This window comes from Heliangelus exortis, chromosome 3 (assembly GCF_036169615.1).
Source record: "Heliangelus exortis chromosome 3, bHelExo1.hap1, whole genome shotgun sequence".
In the NCBI taxonomy this organism is placed as follows: Eukaryota; Metazoa; Chordata; class Aves; order Apodiformes; family Trochilidae; genus Heliangelus; species Heliangelus exortis.
Window position 1 is genome coordinate 22,327,106 of NC_092424.1, and position 20,595 is coordinate 22,347,700.

At 37.6% G+C, this 20,595-nt stretch overlaps 1 protein-coding gene across 1 annotated transcript in view; it reads left to right on the forward strand.

The window, feature by feature from the left end:
- The window catches only part of PPP2R5A (protein phosphatase 2 regulatory subunit B'alpha), a 47,115-nt gene that overhangs the window by 13,687 nt on the left and 12,833 nt on the right, over nucleotides 1-20,595 (forward strand). Inside the window, exons 2-6 of the mRNA XM_071739599.1 lie at nucleotides 6,108-6,304; nucleotides 11,380-11,481; nucleotides 17,590-17,682; nucleotides 19,909-20,039; nucleotides 20,228-20,287. Of these exons, the coding sequence (XP_071595700.1) occupies nucleotides 6,108-6,304; nucleotides 11,380-11,481; nucleotides 17,590-17,682; nucleotides 19,909-20,039; nucleotides 20,228-20,287 (583 nt within the window). The remainder of the gene's footprint in view (nucleotides 1-6,107; nucleotides 6,305-11,379; nucleotides 11,482-17,589; nucleotides 17,683-19,908; nucleotides 20,040-20,227; nucleotides 20,288-20,595) is intronic.

Sequence of the window (20,595 nt, forward strand, 5' to 3'; positions counted from 1 at the left end):
CAAGTAGCCTCACCAGTTCCGGTTGAGCTGTTAAGCTACCAAAAGCTGACATTGTGAAAACTTCATTTACAGGTGCAGAGAGTTACTGAAGAATGTTACAGACTACCAGGAGAGCCATGTATACTGTGAGATTTTATACAGGTGCAGCATTTTCCTTTTTAAAATTGCTTGAAGTGATTAAACCAAAAAACCGAAAAAACAAACCAAGAAAGAAAGGAAAAGAAAGGGAAAAGGAAAGGGAAAGAAAAAAGGGAAAGGAAAGGAAAGGGAAAGAAGAAAAGGGAAAGGAAAGGGGAAGGGAAAGGAAAAAGTAAGGGAACCCAAAACAAGCATCCAACCTCAACCAACCAAGAAAATCCACCAGAAATCTAAAATGTAGTAAACAAACAAACAAAAAAAAAGTAGTTAATGTATAGGTCACATTTTTCAGTTATACCTCTAGAGTTGGATTATACTGTTTCAAATGACAGTAAACCAACTAAACAGCTCACTGCAGCTGAAAGGAGTTTTTCTTCCCATCACTCATCTTGTGCCAGAGCTGATGCACATCAGGCTCCTCCAGAAGCCATTTAACCTCCCTAATGTGGCCATATTATTGAGTTAAAGCAGCTTGCAGAAAAGTCTGACAAGTTCCAGAGCCAGTCTTGAGGGATGGATGTGACGAGGAGCAGAGGAAGGGAAGGGAGGAATAAAAGGCAAGGGCATAATGTGGAGATAAACCTCTCTCCTTTTCACTACCAGCTGCCAGCTGCAGGTGCAGGCTTCTGAGAACCTGGCAACATATTCTTTCTGTCCCCTGTTACAACACCAATTGCATCAGAACTCCATTTCTTAACACTGCTTTATTGTGCCTGTAACATAAACACCAACACCCAGATGCTCTGAGAGATTGCAACAGTAATGCACAGGAGAACTCCAGAGGAGAAAAATCAATCTTAAATTTAGCTTAAACAGAACTTCCTCTGCTTGAATTATGTAGCGTAGGGCAAAGTTTACCAGACTGACTCTTTCCAGACTGAACAGTATCTCTGAAAAGAAGAGGTTGTGCAACAGTGTTGATAATTTACTGATGCGGAAAAAAAAAACCCAACAAAAAAACCAAATAAGAAAAGCAAACTAACCCCATAGCATGTGTGCTTCTCTCCTCAGGTCAGTGTTAAGGCTTCATTCTGGTCTAGCAGATCCTCCCCACCACTGAGTGCAGCTGGATGCAGCACAGCAAATATAACTGGGAAATGGAGGATGTTGAGTGTGGCATAACTGTGGCACAATCATTGGCTGTCTTTCAGTTCATCAGGGAACTGTGTCCAAGTGCAGGATTGACCACCAGGTTCAGTTTAGTGTACAGAAGGATGCAGTACTTTACTTCATTCCATAGTATCATTGTCTTCTAAATGTCTGGAAGGGCTTTGTGTGAACTGCTTCAAGAGGTGGTCAGAGGAAAACTTTGCAGTTGTTTCTCTGGCCTCTGCATATATCTGGGGTAGCTTTTTCAGGATAAAGTAGAAATATTTAGAGATGTTAAAAAAAAAAATGGAAATGTCTTGCAAATGTTTAAGAGTTTATTTTGTATTGGCAGGGAAAGTAAGTTTTGGTTGTTTTGGTTTTTTTTTAACTTACAGTTTGTATAGCTGAGGGAGGAGTTTTTGAGGACTTGGATTCTGATTCTTCCTACTGAAGCAAGGGCTACACTAGATTCTCTGGATTGTAGAAAATGTCTTGGGTAAACAATTCTGTGAAGAAAGGAAAAGTATCTGTTTTCCTTCTAGGAAAAGCCTGTAAACTTATGAGATAAATATACTATGGGAAGGTGTCGTTCTATATAAACTCTCTTTCCTAATCTATATTTTATTTGGGACCTTCCTAAAAATAAGTAAATAAATAATTTCACCTCAATGTTCCATGCTTGGATGTGGATTGATGACCTTATAAATTTGAAAGCATTCACTTAAGAAACAAATTTGTATAATCATTCATCTCAAATAACTTCTGTTCAACAGGAACTTGCAATTCAACTTGTTTGTAACTCTCTATCCTTTGATATTGTGACTACTGTCTGTAGTCAGGTTTTCTTAAATAGTAGAAATAGTTTGTTGAATATGTCAGTATTTTGAAGGGGAAGAATCAAGTGAACTATTTTAATCAGACACAAACATTTTACTATCAATCATAGAAATGACCAGAGGGAATGAATATCCTTAGAAAGAGTCATGGTGAGTCACAATTTAAAAAAAAAATTTATGGTGTTCAGTGGAAACTTCCTGCCATCACATCACAGTGAGCATTTGCTTTCTGTTGGCTTCCTAGAATCTCATTACCATCTTCCCAAGGATCTCAAATCAAAGAATGTGAACAGTGAATTTCAGAATTTTCCTAAATAACACTTCTGTTGAGCAGCTGCTAGAAAATAAGTTGAGGCAGTTACATTTTAATGTTGATAGGATGATGTAGAGGCCATTTTCTTGTGTGTAGTTCAATGTATGTCTTGTCACTTCCAAACAGGACTAAATGTCTCTGATTCTTTTTTTTTTTCCCTTGCTTTAGGCTTCCTCAATTTTTGTTTCCCCTTTTTTTTCTTTTTTCTTCTTTTCCTAAAGTGTCTTTTCCAAAAACATGGAACAATTTAGAGACAGGCTGGTAATAGAATTCAGACTGTTCCTTTTTTTTTTTTTTTTTCCCCTCCCTCTCTCTCTCTCCTTCCCCCCCCCCCTCCCAAAAATCCAGCCTGTCATGAGGGTTATTTCATTGAAGTATCCACTGCCTGCTTATCTACTATGCATTTTCTTCCCTGGTCCTTATGGGATTTAGTGTATTTGAAGAAAAGAATTATCTTGAACTTGAGTGGTATGTTGTAAACCTTGATAGACATTAAACTGAAGCTGATTTAAAAGTCTTGCCATGGGTTGTCAGACAAGTAAAGCTAAAAGCTCTGGTGTTGGGGCAACTATGGTGGCAAAGTTCCTTTCTTGTTACTTTATTGCTGTGGCTGCACATACTTTTCATCTCTTGCAAATGTCTTTGTTTTGTGATTCCATTTAAGTATGGAAGGTGGATGCATGTGTAGAATAAAATGCTTCCTTTCTTTTTACTTCAAATTATAAGAACAACAAAACAGATTAACGGACAGGTTTTTAATTTGAAAAAATCAGATCGCTAATCAGATGGACTGGTGATGCATGGCAGGAAACATATATCTCTGTTACTATAATGTCTGTCTAAAAATGGCTAATGCAGGGATTTCTTTAATATTCTAGAGACCATAGTAAGTAATTTATTTTTTGTGAATTCTTGTGACTTGCTTTTAACTTTAGGACTTCAGTTTGCTCTTAGCACTATTCAGATGCTGTCTGCTGGTCTTCAAGTCCTAGGTAAATTTTGGTGAATATTTCATTTTACTGAATATCAGATAAGCACATTGTATTAACTGTGCCTTGTCGTGAAGCTTTGTAGCATGGAATATAATTAAGTTTGTAGAGAGGAAAAATGGGAGTAGGTTTGACTTGCCTTTGAGTCTGGCTATCAGCTTGGGGCTATTGCCAAAAAAAAAAAAGCTGTCCCCCTCTCTGTTGGTTCCTTAAATTAGGCTTTTTGGATTTTATCCTGAGCATGTCAGTGTTATTGCCTTGTTGCTATGATACAATACTTACTCATGTAATCCCTTGTAGAATATTAGAAGATCTGAGCTGAAATGTTATGTAATTTACAAATGTTTTTACAGCTGATGTTCATTATTTTGCAGGGTGTAACTGTTCATGTCCTTGTAGCTATCTGAGTGTAATAAGTATCTTGCAAGATTTTTATTCAAAAGAAAATGGTTAAAATTGCAGAATTAACATGTAAAAGTATGAATTGTTCTTTGTGAGGGAGTTGTAATTGCTGGCTTTTTCAAAAGCTCACTGAATGTTATGCTCAGTTAATAGGATCATAACTGTCAGATGGGGTAAGGGAATACAATACAGTACAATATTCTGGTGTTTGAACTTCTAGGGCAGAGCAAGTGGTTGTGATTACAGTGGAGGTGTTTCAGTCCATTTTAGCAATAACATTTTGCTTATGGAAATGAGAGAATTATATCAGACAGTTATTGAATATTAAAGGCTGTTGTTCCATCCACTAAAAAGAAGGTGTTTTGGCAAGAAACTTGAGGGACTGGCATTATCAAAGAGTGACTGGGTTGTAAAACTCACAAACTTAAAATTTAGGTTGTTTGATTAGAATAATCATAAAGCAGTCAAGAGAAGCATGTGGTCTCTGACTCCCCCCCTCTCCTCCCTCCAGTTGTGAGACTTGGGATTTCCAATACTCAGTATTACAAGGCAGATGACTTTATTGTCTTGCTAATTTCCTGATGGTGAAACAGCAGTGAATCTCAATATCAGTACTGCAGTGAATGAATGGTGCTAAGGTATTATTAGTCTGGCTATAGACAGGTCTTAGAAATTACAGAATCACAGAATCAGCTGGGTTGGAAAGGACCTCTGAGATCATCAAGTCCAACCCTTAATCCACCATCACTGTGGCTTCCAGACCATGGCACTGAGTGCCACATCCAGTCTCTTTTTAAAAGCCCCCGGGGACAGAGAATCCACCACTCCCTGGGCAGCCCATTCCAATGCCTGATAACCCTCTCCGTAAAGAATTTCTTCCTCATATTCAACCTAAACCTCCCCTGGCAGAGCTTAAGTCCATGCCCTCTTGTCTTACTGATAGATACTTGGGAGAAGAGACTGACACCCCCTGGCTCCCACCTCCTTTCAGGGAGTTGTAGAGAGTGATGAGGTCTCCCCTGAGCCTCCTCTTCTTCAGCCTGAAAACCCCAGATCCCTCAGCCCTTCCTCACAGGACTTGTGCTGGAGTCCCTTCACAGCCTCCTTGCTCTTCTCTGGACCTGCTCCAGCACCTCAATCTCTTTCCTGAACTGAGGGGCCCAGAACTGGACACAGTACTCGAGGTGTGGCCTCACCAGGGCTGAGCACAGGGGCAGAATCACTTCCTTGGACCTGCTGGCCACGCTGTTCCTGATCCAGGCCAGGATGCCATTGGCCTTCTTGGCCACCTGGGCACACTGCTGGCTCATGTTCAGCTTCTTGTCAACCCAGACTCCCAGGTCTCTTCTTCAGGGGGAGGGCATTTCTTATTTACAGATAAAATTGGAAATAATTTTTTCACCAAAACAAGTGAGATCTCAGTTGACTCATCAATGAGGTGATGCTTTCTTGCTGGAGTGGCTTAGAACACCAACAAGCAAATAATAACAAGGATCAAACGAGTCACTAAACCAATTCCTTGGTTAAAACCATGCTGCTTTTGTTGTAATCATGCAGATTTTTGAGTAGATATAATGTCTTAAGCATGTATTAAATTTGATAAGTATACAGTAAGTACTTAATTTTTTTTTTTAAGAGCTAATATGAAATATTGATGGAGGAATCCCTGCTTATCAGGGAAACTACATGCTAATGAAAATGCCAAGTCATAGCCAAACATGTTGTCTTAATAGGCAAAAAAAGCTTGAAAGTCTTACATGACTAAAATAGTCATAAAATATTTCTAATATAGCATGGAAATTCAGGATTAATCCTTTTTAAATATTGGAGTTCATTCTTAAGGGAAACATCACATGATATCGAGAGTATGTGAAGCATTTTGCACTGGGGTAAAAAGATAAGGTTCCTTCAAAGCAGATTTTGCAGCTTTTAAGCAGGTTACATAATACAGGATTAGGGAACAGAATGAGACAAATCAGATGAATGAAAGGTTAGTATAATGCACTGCTTTTGATGAGGGAGACTGGATACTTATGAATGTCTATGTATTTCAAACAAAGTTAATTCAGGAACTCATTTTCAATAAATGTCTACTGCTGCACACTTAACCATTTTTTTCTTGTATGAAACACAAGTTATGAATGGTGGGTTTTTCATTCTCACACACTTAAATAGGTATTTTCAATTTTGAAAAAATTTCTTATTAATGTGTTGACTACAGAGTGTACTGTTACCCATAATAAAAATCTGACAGCTATGCAATTTTTAGTCAGCAAAATAGGTTTAGAAATCTTGAGTTTGCTTCTAGTTTTAAATATTGGTGTTGTTTTTATTTTGTAGATGCCACCTTCAATGAACAGCAAGATCTTTTTTGTCAGAAGTTGCAACAGTGTTGTGTACTCTTTGACTTCATGGACTCTGTTTCAGACCTGAAAAGCAAAGAAATTAAGAGAGCAACACTGAATGAACTGGTTGAATATGTCTCAACAAATCGTGGAGTAATCGTTGAATCAGCTTATGCTGACATAGTGAAAATGGTAAGTAGAATGCTTTTATTACTTTTTGAGTTTTAATAAAATATCTTAAGTTAATCAGTGCACATCTGTGTTGGCATCTAGCTCAGAGTTGCTGTTGGTTATTCTGTTTCTAAAATGTAATTAGCTGATGATAACTTGGCTTGCAAGATTGTTTAGAAAGGCTTGTAAAAACAAACAACTTCTAAGTTTTAATTATTGTCTTAAATATGATGCATTCAGGTTAATTAAAATGAAAAGTGGTATACTGCAGATGCTTGCAGTCTGGGTAAGCTTTGAAGTTGTTCTTATTCAGAAAATGGAAATATATCGGTGCTGCCTGTCTTTATTTATTTAAGAATGGGAGTGGAGTGACAGGCTGAAGTTTTCTCATGAAGATTCTTGTGGTGCTGGCGTCAACAGAAAAGTTTATCAGTGTAAGAAAGCAACTACTTTGTAAATGCTTTATGTATCTGTCTGTTTGGGGCCTTGGAGAGCTGTGCTGGAGCAGTTAAAGTGGTATGCTTGAGTTGTAAATCACAGGATGACTTGTCCTGTGCACTTTCTACAAGTGGCTTGTTGTGTAAGCAACAAAACATTTGTGGTCATTATCTGCTGACTTTCCTATGTCTTTTGTATGCATTTTCAAATGCTATGTCAGTGATGTTTTAGATTTGCCTGTACTCCATGTACAGTGACTGCTACTGAAGGACATTTGACAATAATCTGAAATATTTTAAATCTCTCCTACAAATTTGAGATGTAAAACCCATGTATTTTGTGCCTATACATTTAGGCTAATGGGTCTCTGAACTTCAGTTAAGTTTACATTGACACAGTGCTGAGCTTAATAGTACCAGACAGGTTCAAACATATGGCCTATGACTTTTGTAGTTTTCTATACAATGTAAGCTGTTTTTTCTGAAGTATTTGTTTGGTTTTAGGTTTGGTGGGTTTTGTTCGCTTTTTTCCTCTGTGAACGGCTGATTTGGATGATGAGATCTTTAGTAGAAATAAGCATAGAACTTTTGCCATTATACTGAAGGGCTAGGATTATTGCAACCCTTTCAATAATTTTTGTTGCTTCACCAAATGCTTATTAAGTTTTACAAAAGATCTAGGACACTGGGGTTTTTTGCTTGGTTTTATAGGACCAGTGTTTCTGTCCTAAATGTCCTTTACACAAGATAATAAAGCACATAGTATGGCCACCTCTTCTTTGGCTGCTCTTTTTTTTTTTTTTTAGCTGCAGATGGCAATAGGACTGAATCCTTGAATTTTCTTACTCTTTGTGCCCTCTGTAGTCTCCTGTTAGGAGAAAAGAGGGTACTAACTAGCCTATCATACTTGTTGAAGGGAGATTTTCTTTAATATTAGAGTTGTTTCCTTTTCTTGAAGATAAGATGTTGTGGAGCTGTTCTTTTGAGATTATTGTTGTTGTGCAAATGATTGGGCTCTGTGGATGCTTGTTTTTCCTTCCATAACAAATTTCCCTCTCCTTTTCTCCAAAATGACAGAAAATGAAGAAGGCCTTAAATGCTCAGTCAGAGCTTTTTCAGAGCTTGAGACAAAAGATCTCTCCAAGCCTGAATAGTATTTCTAGTCTCCCTGGCAACTGGCAGCAGAAAAAGTCTTTGCTGTGAATTAGCACTAAGTACCAGCTTTGAGAAAGAACTCTGGATAGATCTGTCCCTCCAAACAGCAGTGTGTCAGGCTTGAGGCCCTTCTTTGTAGCAAAACTTATGAGATTTAATTTTTTTTTTTTTTTGTTAATACTGGATAGTGGTACAGTGTTAAAAGAAAAAGCCTCAGAGTTTTTTTGCAGTTGGAAGTATGGTTTTTCTGGGATGAAAAAGTAGAAATCGGCCTTAATGAAACACAGCTATCATCTGGGTAGCAGACTGGTAGTAAAGGATGAACAACCTACCTAAATTCCTTGAAAAAAAGTTGGAGTGGCATTAGTGGAGGAAACAGAGACAATTTCTTTCCAAAGACCCTTGTCTTTGCCTAGGCCTGGCACCCCTATTCTCCGTCTTGCAGAGGAAGCACCCCAGTTTCCTTGGAGCTGCCCAGGTCTTGAGGAGGCAAAGTCAACAATACTTTACAGATATCAAGTGGAAAAAACCTCAGTGTTGTTCCAGACCAGTGCCTAGGGAAGGTCTGGAGGTGAGGTGGTCTTGTAGCATCCCTTCACATGGTGTCTGTTACCATGATAGCTGCTGGGCCAGTGCCACACAGGAATGGCTTGTGTAGCTGTCCATGCTCTGTATGCTGAGGTAAGCAGTGCTAGGTGAAATGATACCAATGTTTTTTCAAGTCACCAAGCATGGAACAAGATGATGATAAAAGAAAAAGAAAAAGTGTATCTTTGTTTAGGCAGATGCCAGGATATATGCTGCTTGGTGTTTCAGATGACTGGATTTTCCTATCATTCCTTTGTCAAAGACTTTGAATGAAGGGCTCAGGAAGAGCTTTGTTTACAGATAGTTGTGAAGAGGTATCACAGCAGTCTGTGCACCTCCTTTGTAGGACATCTAAAATTAGTGTTTTCTCTGTCTGGAAATTCTCATCTGAAAATAGTCTGAAGCTAACAGCAAATTAGGGTTTGGAATATTTGAAGTTTTAAAACTTCTGGTTAGTTAAAAAGCTCTGTCATGGGGCCATAACAGAAATGTCCCACCAGTACACATTACTCTTCCACCTCCTTTTGCCTGCCAAACTCCCCTTATTTCCCACTGGCACATAAAATTAGAATGTAATTGAGATTGTCCCAGCAGCTTGCACAAACAGTGGATTCAGAATTTAAAAAATCATCAGGTATCTCTATCTGCACACTCCCCAAATGCTTAGCTCTTTGGGAAGCATACAGGCAGTAAAGGACTTTTTTCTTTTTTCCTTTTGTTTCTTTTTTTTTTCCTCGTTTGTTTTTTTTTTGTTTGTTTGTGGGGTTTTTTTGTTTGTTTTGTTTTAATAAAATGTCATTTCTCTATCATAGTACCTTAACTACCATGTTTTCAGATGTCACTTTCATAAATTTTTTTGAGATTTAATTTTGAAAGCACTAATACTGGGATTTTCTGGAAACCTGTCCTGCTGTAAAAGCCTTTTACAACTGGTATTTCTCAAATCACAGTTTTGGGTTAAGACTGCTCTTAAGAAGGAAAAGGAATTTTTTCAATAATACCAGAAGATAAAGAGAAGAATGTGCCCCTAGAAAACAAATGGGGTTTTAACCCAAACCACTTTTTTTTTAATCAGTGCTATTAGCAAAACATTAGAAAGGAGCAAATAGGACAGGAAGCAGAAGTATTTAAAATATAATGAAGTAAATGTACTTATTTAGGGAATACAGTCTTAATACATAAAAATGGGTGCAGAGTTTGTTCCAAGTTCTGTATGCTCTCAGGAGATGAGAAGCTTACTATTTGTTTCTGCTGTCAGAGTATGTTCAGAAGTTGATATCTTGTTCTTGACTCAACTTCTGCTTTTTGTACTCTTGGGGTTCTGTGCTAAAGGGTTGACTGGTTCAGTTCAGCAAGGTCCATCTAGAAATAAAAGGATGCATTCTCAAGAGACATAACCAGACAACTTGGAAGCAGAGGTAGGGAATTCTCCATAGGGGGCTCCTTTGTATGTTGGATGTTTTTGCTTAATCCCTAATAAGGGCAGACAATATCAAACAGCAGAACTAAGACATCAGTTTTGGTTTTTCCTTCCAAAGCCCTTTTTGGCTTGATGAAAATTCACTCTGACTACTTTTTCCTTTCCCTCCCCCTCCCCATCCAGTTTCTCTTGTTCTCCCTTGTGTTTACAACATGAAAAGGCAACTGTGCTGGGTTTTTTTCTGCTGTGCCATAAACTCAGAGACTGTTGTAGTGCCCATCCATGAGGAATGTCATTTGTCCTTCTGCTCCAGAGCAGCAGTGTCTGCAGCTTCACCCTGCACCAACAGGAGAGAGTGACAGGACATAGAATGAAGCACACAGGAAGAAATGAAAAGTCAGTTTATGCAGTAGCTTTATATCTTGTTTAATGAAGCAACACATTCTTCTATGAAGAGCCAGCTGGGTGACTTCAGGAGCTCTTCAAGTCCTTTTTGCAGGATTCTTCAAACACCTTGGAGATTCTGTGGAAGCTGTGCAGTAGCATTTGCTGCAAACTGCCAAACCTTTTTTTTTTTTTTTTTTTTTGGTGTTTATTAGGCTTGGGTGCTTGGCAGCTATTAGAAACAGATTTGATTGACAAGGCTGAGGAGTTTGAAAGATGATTGGAAAAGTTGGGCTAAACCTAGAAAATACAGAAATGAAATTAACTTCATGTTCTCTTCTGTGTTAGAGATTTAAAATACGGTGTGTTACATCTGGCAATAGAAATTACTTTTATTTTTCTTATGACATCTGAAAGATTGATCTGTCTGGTCTCAAAAATCCCTGAAGAAACCTTTTTAAACACATTCTTTTGAATTTTTTGGTAGGACTACACCATACTTTAAAAAATAGCTACTAATTTACTTTAAGTTTTTTCAAAGTTATTTTGTATTAAGTAAAAAAGCTACAGTTGTGTCAATTTCTGATTTCCCAAAACCTTGAAACATCTTTACCGTTTTTCAACTTCCATGTTTCTTCATTTTTTATTTGAAAGTGAGTAATAACTTTAACTTGTGAAGACCTCTATCATTAGACTTATTTGGGGAATTACCTGCATGACATATGAAGAAAACTCTGTTTAGGTCTTATTTGGTTCGTCAGACTCATTAGATGTCTTGTATAAAACCTCAGCTCACAGTGTCACAAAGTTAAAAATTGATCTTTGTAAGGGGAAACTGAAATTTTCTTTTAACTTTGGTATTTTCAGATAAAAATTTTAAATTTGACCATGTCTAGCTAAGTAACAAAAGTTACTTTCATGTTATTTGCAATGTCCATTTTCAGACTTTTCCCTGTTTGTATTTAGAAGTTTTTTTAAAAAATAGAGAATAAAAGTGATTTTTTTTTTTTCTAAATCTTTTTGTTTCTTGCAATTTTAGGATAAATGTAGTACTTTTCAGGCTGTGGTCTGTGGAAGCATAAAAAGTGATAAACAATTATCTTCTCTTGCAGATTAGTTCTAATATTTTCAGAACACTTCCACCTAGTGATAACCCAGATTTTGATCCAGAAGAAGATGAACCAACTCTTGAAGCCTCATGGCCCCACATACAGGTACATGATTCCCTTATTTTTAAGCCCTCTTGTAAGGCAGGAGCTGTGAGTGGATACTTGAGTCGTTTTCTGCCTTTGTTAAGAACACCAAAATTGCTTTTATAATAAAATTGAATATCTGTACTTACGAGGGGAAAAAAAGTGGTGCTTTTCTGAACATGTATATATATGGCAGAATGTAAATCTTCCAAAATGCTTAAATGCTGTTTGGTTTTTAGCAGAGTGATTGCAGTGTTCCAGTGTGGTGTATGTATGTCTTAAAAATATCTATAGGTATTCTAGGTAATTATGCACTTTACTTGAGAGACTTGTTTTCTGCACTTGAGCAACTTCCTTGTGTGGTTTCAATAAAATAAGTGGATGCTAACAGGTCAGTTTCTTGTGACAGTAATAAAAAAATGGAGCAATAGACTGTTTTGAGCAAGAAAGAAATCTCTCCTCATTCTTCCCACCCTCTTCCCTTCTTCTTTACAATATAAACATTGTTGTTTAGTAACAGTTGGTTAGTTATGCTATTGTTGCACTCCTGTGCCAGTCTTGTTATTTTTAAAGCATTGTTGTGTCAGTCACGTGATTGACTTGAAATACTGATGAATTTTATTTTTTTTTTTTAAATTGACTCTTAAATGTTGAAGAAACCTAAATCAACTGTAATCATCCAAGTTCATATCTCCAGGTACTTAATTACTGAACATTAAATAAGAGTTATGTAGCAATTTCTAGTAGTAGGTAGAAGGTTAATAGCTACCACACATTTGCAGACCATTCTCTCCCATCTCTTAAGGGAGTTAAAATGCTTCTCAGTTCCTATTATATAACAGTTCTACCATATCAACAAATGCTCTTATATAAAAAATGGACTTAAAATATAGGCTATTAAAAATGTTCAGAATGCTGTTTGAGACTTAAACCAGGTTAGGAACAAGTTATCACAAAATATAACTGCAGGCTAAAAGCTGTGATAATTATTATCTCACTTAACGTACAGCTGATTCTAATTCAGAGGAGAAATATCTATAACTGAACTAGATGAGAGGCTTGATTTTGGAGAGCTGGGAGAGTGCAAGGGCTAGGCAAATGTCTCCTCTAGTCAGTAGTGGCATCTGACTTCAAGTGTCCCTGTCTCTCAGAAATAAAACTTGTAAATGTTTGCTTGGTGTGCTTCAGGTCACAAGTAAAATATAGTTATTTTTCTGTAAAAAGAGTTGTGGTTTCTGTGACCAGTTCACTTGTGCTTAGGGCTTCTACAAGATAAATTGAATGAGATTTGTAGCCCACAGTACTATTTTGAAATTTTATTTTCAGCTTGTTCTTTTGCCTTTTTCTAAATGTGATTTGGCCAGGCTGATTCATCACTAATTGTTGATTTCCCTCTCCTACATCAGTTTTTCATTCTGTCCTTGGAATAGTGCTCACTGTAGCACAAGGGAACAGCCCGTGCTGCTCTTTTTTACAGTTCACACACTAATGGATGGTAGAAAACTGAGTTTGATAACTTACTAATTGCCCTCCAGGAAAACAAAGGTGCTGAAAGTATCAAATTTTGGATATGAAGGAAGGGAATGTGTATACCCTCCCCTGCCCCCCAGTTAAAACCCAGTATTAATTTTGGCATAGTCTGAAGGACTGCTAAAGGGTGTGTGTGTGGGTGTGTGTGTGGGTGTGTGTGTGTGCACGTTTTGCTGACTGATTTGTGATTGATCAATTACAAACACATTCAGAATTCTATCCAGTCACATAGACAGTTTTGGAGGGAAAAGAATACTACAAAAAAACCCCATCTCAACCCTTCTCTGGATTAATCTATTTGGCATTTCACTTAAAAACAACGTGATAGATAATGGCTTGATAAGTTACCAGTGTGTATAGTCACAACTCAAGACTCCAGACCTTCAATAAACTCAGTGCCACTTGAAAGACATCACTTTAATAGCTTTAAATAGCTTTAATTGCTTTAAAGCAATACTCAGGATGGTTTGTAACAGCCAGACTACTTTGAACAGATTGGCACTAAAGCCGTTGTGTGTTTCGGAGCTTAGGGAGTTATGGAGGTGGTGGAAATGTGAGCTTAAAGGAGTAATACAGCAGTGGTCTCTGTGAGAAAAGATCAAACCACCAAGGTGGTAAGAGTTACATTTCACAGCTCTTTGACCCAAGCAGACCAATTCTGAGAACCAAAACTAAATGACTAAATCCAACAGTTCTCCCCCAGATGAGTATTTCCAGTGATAATGCTTCCTTTATACTTTGAGATACCCTTTTTAGGTAGGAGCAGCCAGTATCTGTTGCAGGTAGGAGACATTATTGTGTCACTAGTTGTTAGTTTTTGTGCTTCTGCATTTGTAAACATGAGCATACAGGAAAACTAGGAAGCTGACTGTCCAGAAATAGTCATTGCTGCTTGCTTTTTGATACACCCATAATAGAGCTTCATGTATTTTCCAAGGATCTTCAAAATTCCTTGTTACATTTTATCAGTTGCATGTGTTCTAGGAGCAGTGGTACAATTCTGTTAGCATCAGAACTACATAAATACTCACTCAGTGCACAAAACTTGCCTGTTACACAGCTCAGAAACTGTATTTTTGAAGACTTTTTATTTTTGTGAAAGCTCTTCAAGAACAATAGCATTGATCTGGAACTGAATGTGTTAATATGAAGCATTTAAATGGTTACTAATGCATATCCTCCCTGTATGAGATGCATAACTAAATAATTTCACAGAATTGTCACAGTTGGAAAAGATCTCTAAGATGACTGTGTCTAACCATCAACCCAGGGGAAAAAAAAAAAAAAAATCACCATGGCACTAGGTCATATCCTGAAGTGCCTCATCATGGTTTCTAAGCATCTCCAGGTTTGGTGACTTTACCACCTGCCTGGGCAGCCTATTCCAATACCCGACTACTCTTTTGAGGAAGCATTTCTTTTTAGTATCTAGTCTGAACCACCCTTGGTGCAACTTGAGGTGGTTTGCTCTGGTACTGTCATTACTTATTTGAGACAAGAGGCCAGCACCCACCTCACTACAAACCTGCTTTTGGTGAGAAGACCTCCCCTCAGCCTTCTCCATCTAAACAATTCCAATTCATTCAGCCTCTCTTCACAGGACTTGTTCTCCAGACCCTTCACCAGCTTGGTTGCCCTTCTCTGGACTTGTTCCAGCACCTCAAAGTGCTTCTTGTAGCTGAGGGCCCAGAGCACAGTGTTTGAGGTGCAGCCTCACCATTGGCAAGTACAGGGGCAGGATCACTTCCCTCCTCCTGCTGGACACACTGTTCCTGATACAGGCCAGGATGCTGCTGGCCCTCCTGGCCACCTGGGAACACTGCTGGCTAATACTCAGCTCGTATTGACCAGCACCCCCACGTCCTTTCCTGCCAGGAGCTTTCTAGATGCTTTTCCCCAAGCCTGTAATGCTGCATGGGGTTGTTGTGGCTCAAGTGCATGACCTGGCACTTGGCCTTGTTAAAACTCTTCCAGTTCACCTCAACCCAGGCAATTCAGCCTGTCCAGATCCATCTACAGAGCCTTCCTACCCTTAAGCAGATCAACACACCCACCCAACTTGATGTTGTCTGCAAACTTCCTGAGGAAGCCCTCAGTCCTCTCAAGCAGGAGCTGCCTCTCCCAAACCCATACTGGCTGGGTCTGAAACCCTGGCTATGCTGCACTTGCCATTGCAACTTGTCATCATATATTGAGAATCTTACTTAATGTAAGAGAGATACCTTGGTTTTGACTCTAATCAGTATCCTAAACTTAATCTTGCACAGCTTCTACCAAGATTATACAGTGTTCTGCTTCGACTTAGTTCTGCTTGCAGTCCCCATGCTTCTTAATGGAAAGAAGCTGTAGTTGCCCTTCCTCCCCCTGCCCTTTAAGGGAAACAAACCGTGCCAAATCAGTCTTCACTCATTAAAGGTGCTCTGTCCTGTGATGACTCCAGTAGTTTGCTCCTTCTCTGTATCCTTGCAGGTTGAATAAATTTCCTCAAGCGTGTGAAGGACTATGTGTCTCTGGTACTCTCAGTATCTTTGTGGAATATTCCAGGATTTCATCTTTTTCTTACATGGCTTCATTGTGTAGATGGATCTTGGTCACACTATAGTTAACCAGTATTCAGAACCAGTATCCCTTATCCTAAAGGCTTGCAAGTGCTTAGCAGAGGTTTTTCTTAGATCTTTAACTGTGACTTTACAGTCCTTGCTTTGTCCTGTATATACTACTCCAGGCCTTCAGGATCAACTTGTTCTTTCTTATTGATAACCCAAGGTGATTTTTTCATTTATTTCCCTGGTGGTAGTTTCCCATATTCTGTCATCATTGAAGCAGTTATCATATATTACTATTCTTTGTTGTGGTCACTTATATAAATATTTAATATAGCAATTTATTGCAGAAATACCTTAATGAAATTTCCTTACAAAATAAATCTGAATGAGGCTGTACTGATAACCTCCCTCCAGCCATATGTTTCCCATTTCCTCTAACAAATTGATCTAGCTTGAGAAAGATCAGTAGAATCATACAATGGTGTGGGCTGGAAGGGACCTTTAAAAATTGCTTAGTCCAACATCCCTGTGATCATCAGGGATAGTCTTCAACTAGACCAGCTTGCTTGGTCCTGGACCTGCTAGGTCCAGTCTGACCTTGAATGTTTCTGGGGATGGGGTGTCTACAACCTTTCTGGGCAACCTGTGCCAGTTTCACTGCCCTCATTGTAAAAAATTCCTTCCTTAAATCTAGTTGGGGTCTACCCTCTTTTTTACCCTCTTTTTTAGGTTGAAACCATTACTCCAGAATTTGTAAAAGATGCAACTTTTACATTATATCTTTTACAAATTCTGTTCTATGCTGTCTGTTGTGCAACTGTGTGCTAGGTAGAAGATGACAAATGAAAGCTGTACAAGGGAAGCTTGAGTTTTAATACAGTTACATGACATTTGTGTATATTTCATCTGCTGATACGAAGAGCTCTTGCTACACTTTCAGGGGAAGAAGGAGTTGAAGGGGAACTTGGTGTTTCTGATCTTCTGCTTGGCAGATGCAGCATACCCTCCTTGAGGCTATGCATAAGTAACTATCATCTCAAATGTTCCAGCTAAGAAGTACATATTGTCAAGCACTTCTCTCTAGAGAACTTCATAATTGTAATTATGAATTACTCAGGTCTTGGCTCTCAGTTTAATGTACTCTTAGTGGTAGTAGTTTAAATGCATGGCTGTGAGTATGACCACTGTGTGGGTTTTATTTAAGAGTTGAGTCAGTGATGTCTTTATCCAAAGTGCATTTTAGTGTTACTACTAATCAGTTGCTTAAGTAACATGGAGTTGAGAAATAGATATTGGGAACATAGCATCCCTGAGTGTATCTAGATGTAAGACATCTTTCCTCTCAAATTCTGTCTTACTTAAGCAGTGCCTTCTGTGTATTTTATAAATCTGCCATTAATGGAAGTACAGTATTTTGTGTATTGGAATTTGTTGAGCTCCAAAATACGGGACTTGTGCTCTGGTTTCTTCATGCCTCTCTGTTACCTCATTGTGGAATCCTAGCAAACGGGGACTCGAACTCAATAGGAATAATATACTACAAAAAATAAAAGATGTTGAAGATAAATCTGCAGAGGGTTATGTCCAGGATATAGAAACCTGATGTTAAGCCAAACTCCCTGAGTTTTGGTGTATTCATTCAGCTTTTAATGTGGCTTTTTATATTTGGAATTTGCAGCTGAATTTTGTTTCATGAGCACTTTACTCTCAGGGTTGATAAGAGTTTGGTAACTTATTTTTGCATAAGAAATTCTTAGTATAGTAGAAAATGTGAATATATGTAATACTAAACCTTGGTTTTTGTGTAATAGTGATATTTTCAGTAAATTATTTATTAAGCTTTGACTCTTCTGGGAATTATTGTTCTTGATGCTTACTGTGATTCTTTCAGTAAATTCCAGTAGAGGCTGTAATTAAGCAGTGACATGATAGGCTTCATTTACCTTTTGTACCTTTTAAGCATGTTATTAGTCCCACTGACTTCAGTGACAGGGCTGAGATCTGTGTTATGGTGCCCTTACTAACATGAGAATTTTCTTTTCAATGTTTGTAGTTGGTGTATGAATTTTTCCTGAGGTTTTTGGAGAGCCCGGATTTTCAGCCTAGCATTGCAAAGCGATACATTGACCAGAAATTTGTGCAGCAGGTAAGTAGAGCTTTCTTCTGCCTCCAGGTTTAAAGATCACTTCTCAGGCTTCACTTACCAGGTGACTTTACAGCTAAGGACATATAGTAAGTTTTTCATGTTGACAGAGGGTTAAATTGTAGTTGTGTCAGCAGCAGTTTCTGCCAAACACTAAATAAACAGTGTATCATACCACACAGGCTGCAAATAATTAGTAACTGCAGAAATACTTTGTTTTCAGATATCAGCTTCAGTGTTTTGCAATACAAGATATTTTATATTTGTAAATACAAGTGGTATTTTTAATATGTGTGTTGTGGGTTGTTTGGTTTTTTGTTTTTGTTTTTTTTTTTAGCCTCCAGTCACTTCAACAATGTGCAGATTAAATTGTTATAGTAAGGCTTTTGTGTTTGTTTCTTTCATAGATTTATCATGGGAAAACTTAAAGCAACCTTTTTTCCTCTAAAAAGATAACATACTTAGTGTAAATAAAATATGTTCCAGCATTTACCTTGTAACTAGGTAGTGCTATTTTTTTTATTATTGTATGTTAACCATAAGAGATTCAAATGAGAAGGTACATAGAACAATCACACTTGACCATGCAAAGTAACTGAGCAAGAAAGGAAAGTGAGATTTCATTTTAAATCAAACTTTCCAAGGAATTAGGCTATAGAATAGTGTAACAGTTTTTTCTCCAAGATTAATTCAGTGGGCTTTTTTTTTTTTTTTTTTACCATGTCAAAATATTTGTTTTGTCAAGGAAAAAGCTCAGTATCTGAAGAGTGCTGGCAGGCTGTCACAGTACAGGAATGAAAAGTGAAAACATAGATGGACGCTCCTTCCACACCTTCAGTGATTTCATTTAATTTCAGCTAATTTGGTTGTATTGTTCCTGTTTATAGATGTTTCCCTCTTCTCTGGTTTATTTGACTTTCCCTTGAAATTTAGGCCTGCTGAGCTACTGTCCACGGGTGCCCAGTTCACGAGCTGACCTGTGGCTCTTCAGAGCCATGCTGCAGAGGTTCAGTTCCTGACATGTCACTTGATCTTTCTCTGGAGTACAAGAAAGACAATACAATGAGCAGCTAGCTATTTATGGGGAAAAGGTTGAGTAGGGACCCTTAGAAATTCCTTCTAAATATAATAGTGAAATGATCCTGAACAAAGTTCCTGAGCAGCTGTTTTCAGTCCTTTATGCCACTTGGTGTAGACAACCTAAGTTTGTAGGCCTGGACTGAGCAGGAGACTGTAGTGACTCCTTGAGAAAAATTTCTAACATGTTAGAAATTTCTGATTATCTTCTCACTTGGGCATGCTGGAAAAGAACAAAACTAAAATAATGATCTGTAATGGGACTGGAATATCTGCCTTCAAGTATGTGTGGCCTTTCTGTATCCTTGTAAAACCTTACAAGGAAAAAGTGTGGAAAATCTTGTTTACTTATTGCAACATTTGATGTATTAGTAGAGATTTAGTTAATTATTATGTATCTTATGCTTATTTTAGAATTCTCCCATATTTAATCACTAATTGTTAAATTTCTTGAATAGGAATAAAATCAAACATATTTATCATCCAGAACGTATAAGAGGAAAGGTGTGCTTCAAGAAAGAAAGGGGAGGGGAAAGGGGTCAGAGAATAGATTTGACAGAAATGAACCAACTTGTGCTTGCAGTGGTTTATTTTCTCTTTCCCAACGGCTTAATTTTAATGCCTTATCATTCTGTTAAATGTATGTATCTCTCCTCCCTTGCCCCCAAGGAAATGTGCATGAGTTTTATCATCCACTTGCCCTGCAAAATGATTCTGCAAAGAATTATCCTTTTTCTTAACCTTCAAGACACAAGTCGATTTAAGATGAGTAGTACAGGATTTTAATTAAGAAATTATAAATATCTGAAATGGTTTTAATTAATCCTGATTTCTGTGTGAACCACATATCTTTAGATTTCATAATCTCATTCTTAAAATTTTGTGTTTATTTTGATTGTATAGTAGTTGTTGGAATGGCTTTTATGTCTGTTGAGTACAGAGTTTGAAGAGAATGAAGCTGATGGGTTTATTTTTAAAAAATCAGCTTAAAAAACAAAATTTGAAAATATGGTATTGACTGCTAAACAAAATTTCTGTAACTGATTCTAATTTTTCTAATGAAACTTGCAAATTAAAGCTAAAACTCACATTGGCTAGTGACATAAAATTTAAGTCTTTCAAAAATAATACATTTCACTTTAATTTTTAAAGTTGTTGGAGCTCTTTGATAGTGAAGACCCACGAGAACGTGATTTCCTGAAGACCGTTCTGCATCGAATTTATGGAAAATTCCTTGGTTTAAGAGCATTCATCAGGAAACAGATTAACAACATTTTCCTCAGGTATGCTGTGTGTGACTAGGTTGAATAGTATTTTATCTTTCCTTCATGGTCTAAGTCTAGTGAATTATTTTGAAATCAAGGCCTGTTTTGGTCTCTGATCTCTTTTTCAAATCTTTGAAGTTTATTAAAGGTTATTTGGAATCTCTGATCCTCTCTTGATTTTTGGTGGTTGTCTTTTTTTGTACCAGGTTTATATATGAAACAGAGCACTTCAATGGTGTTGCTGAACTTCTTGAGATATTAGGAAGGTAAGGTCAATCTGACACACAAAAAAATGAAATGTTATTGTGGGTGTTTGCTTCAGCTTTCTTGCTTTGGGAATGGGGGGAAGAGAATTATTGCAGTAGTGAGTGAAGTGCAGTCACAGGAATAATCTAATACTGTCTGGGTTACCATGTGAATATCAAATTAAGAGGCAGAGTATAAATTATTCTTTTTTGGTGCAAGTTTTAAGGATGACTGGAAAATATTTCTCAAGGGTCCTTGTTTGCTAGGAGTATCTACTCTTTCTTATCTTATGTGATAGATGACTTGTTCTTTGATTCAGAAAATGAAT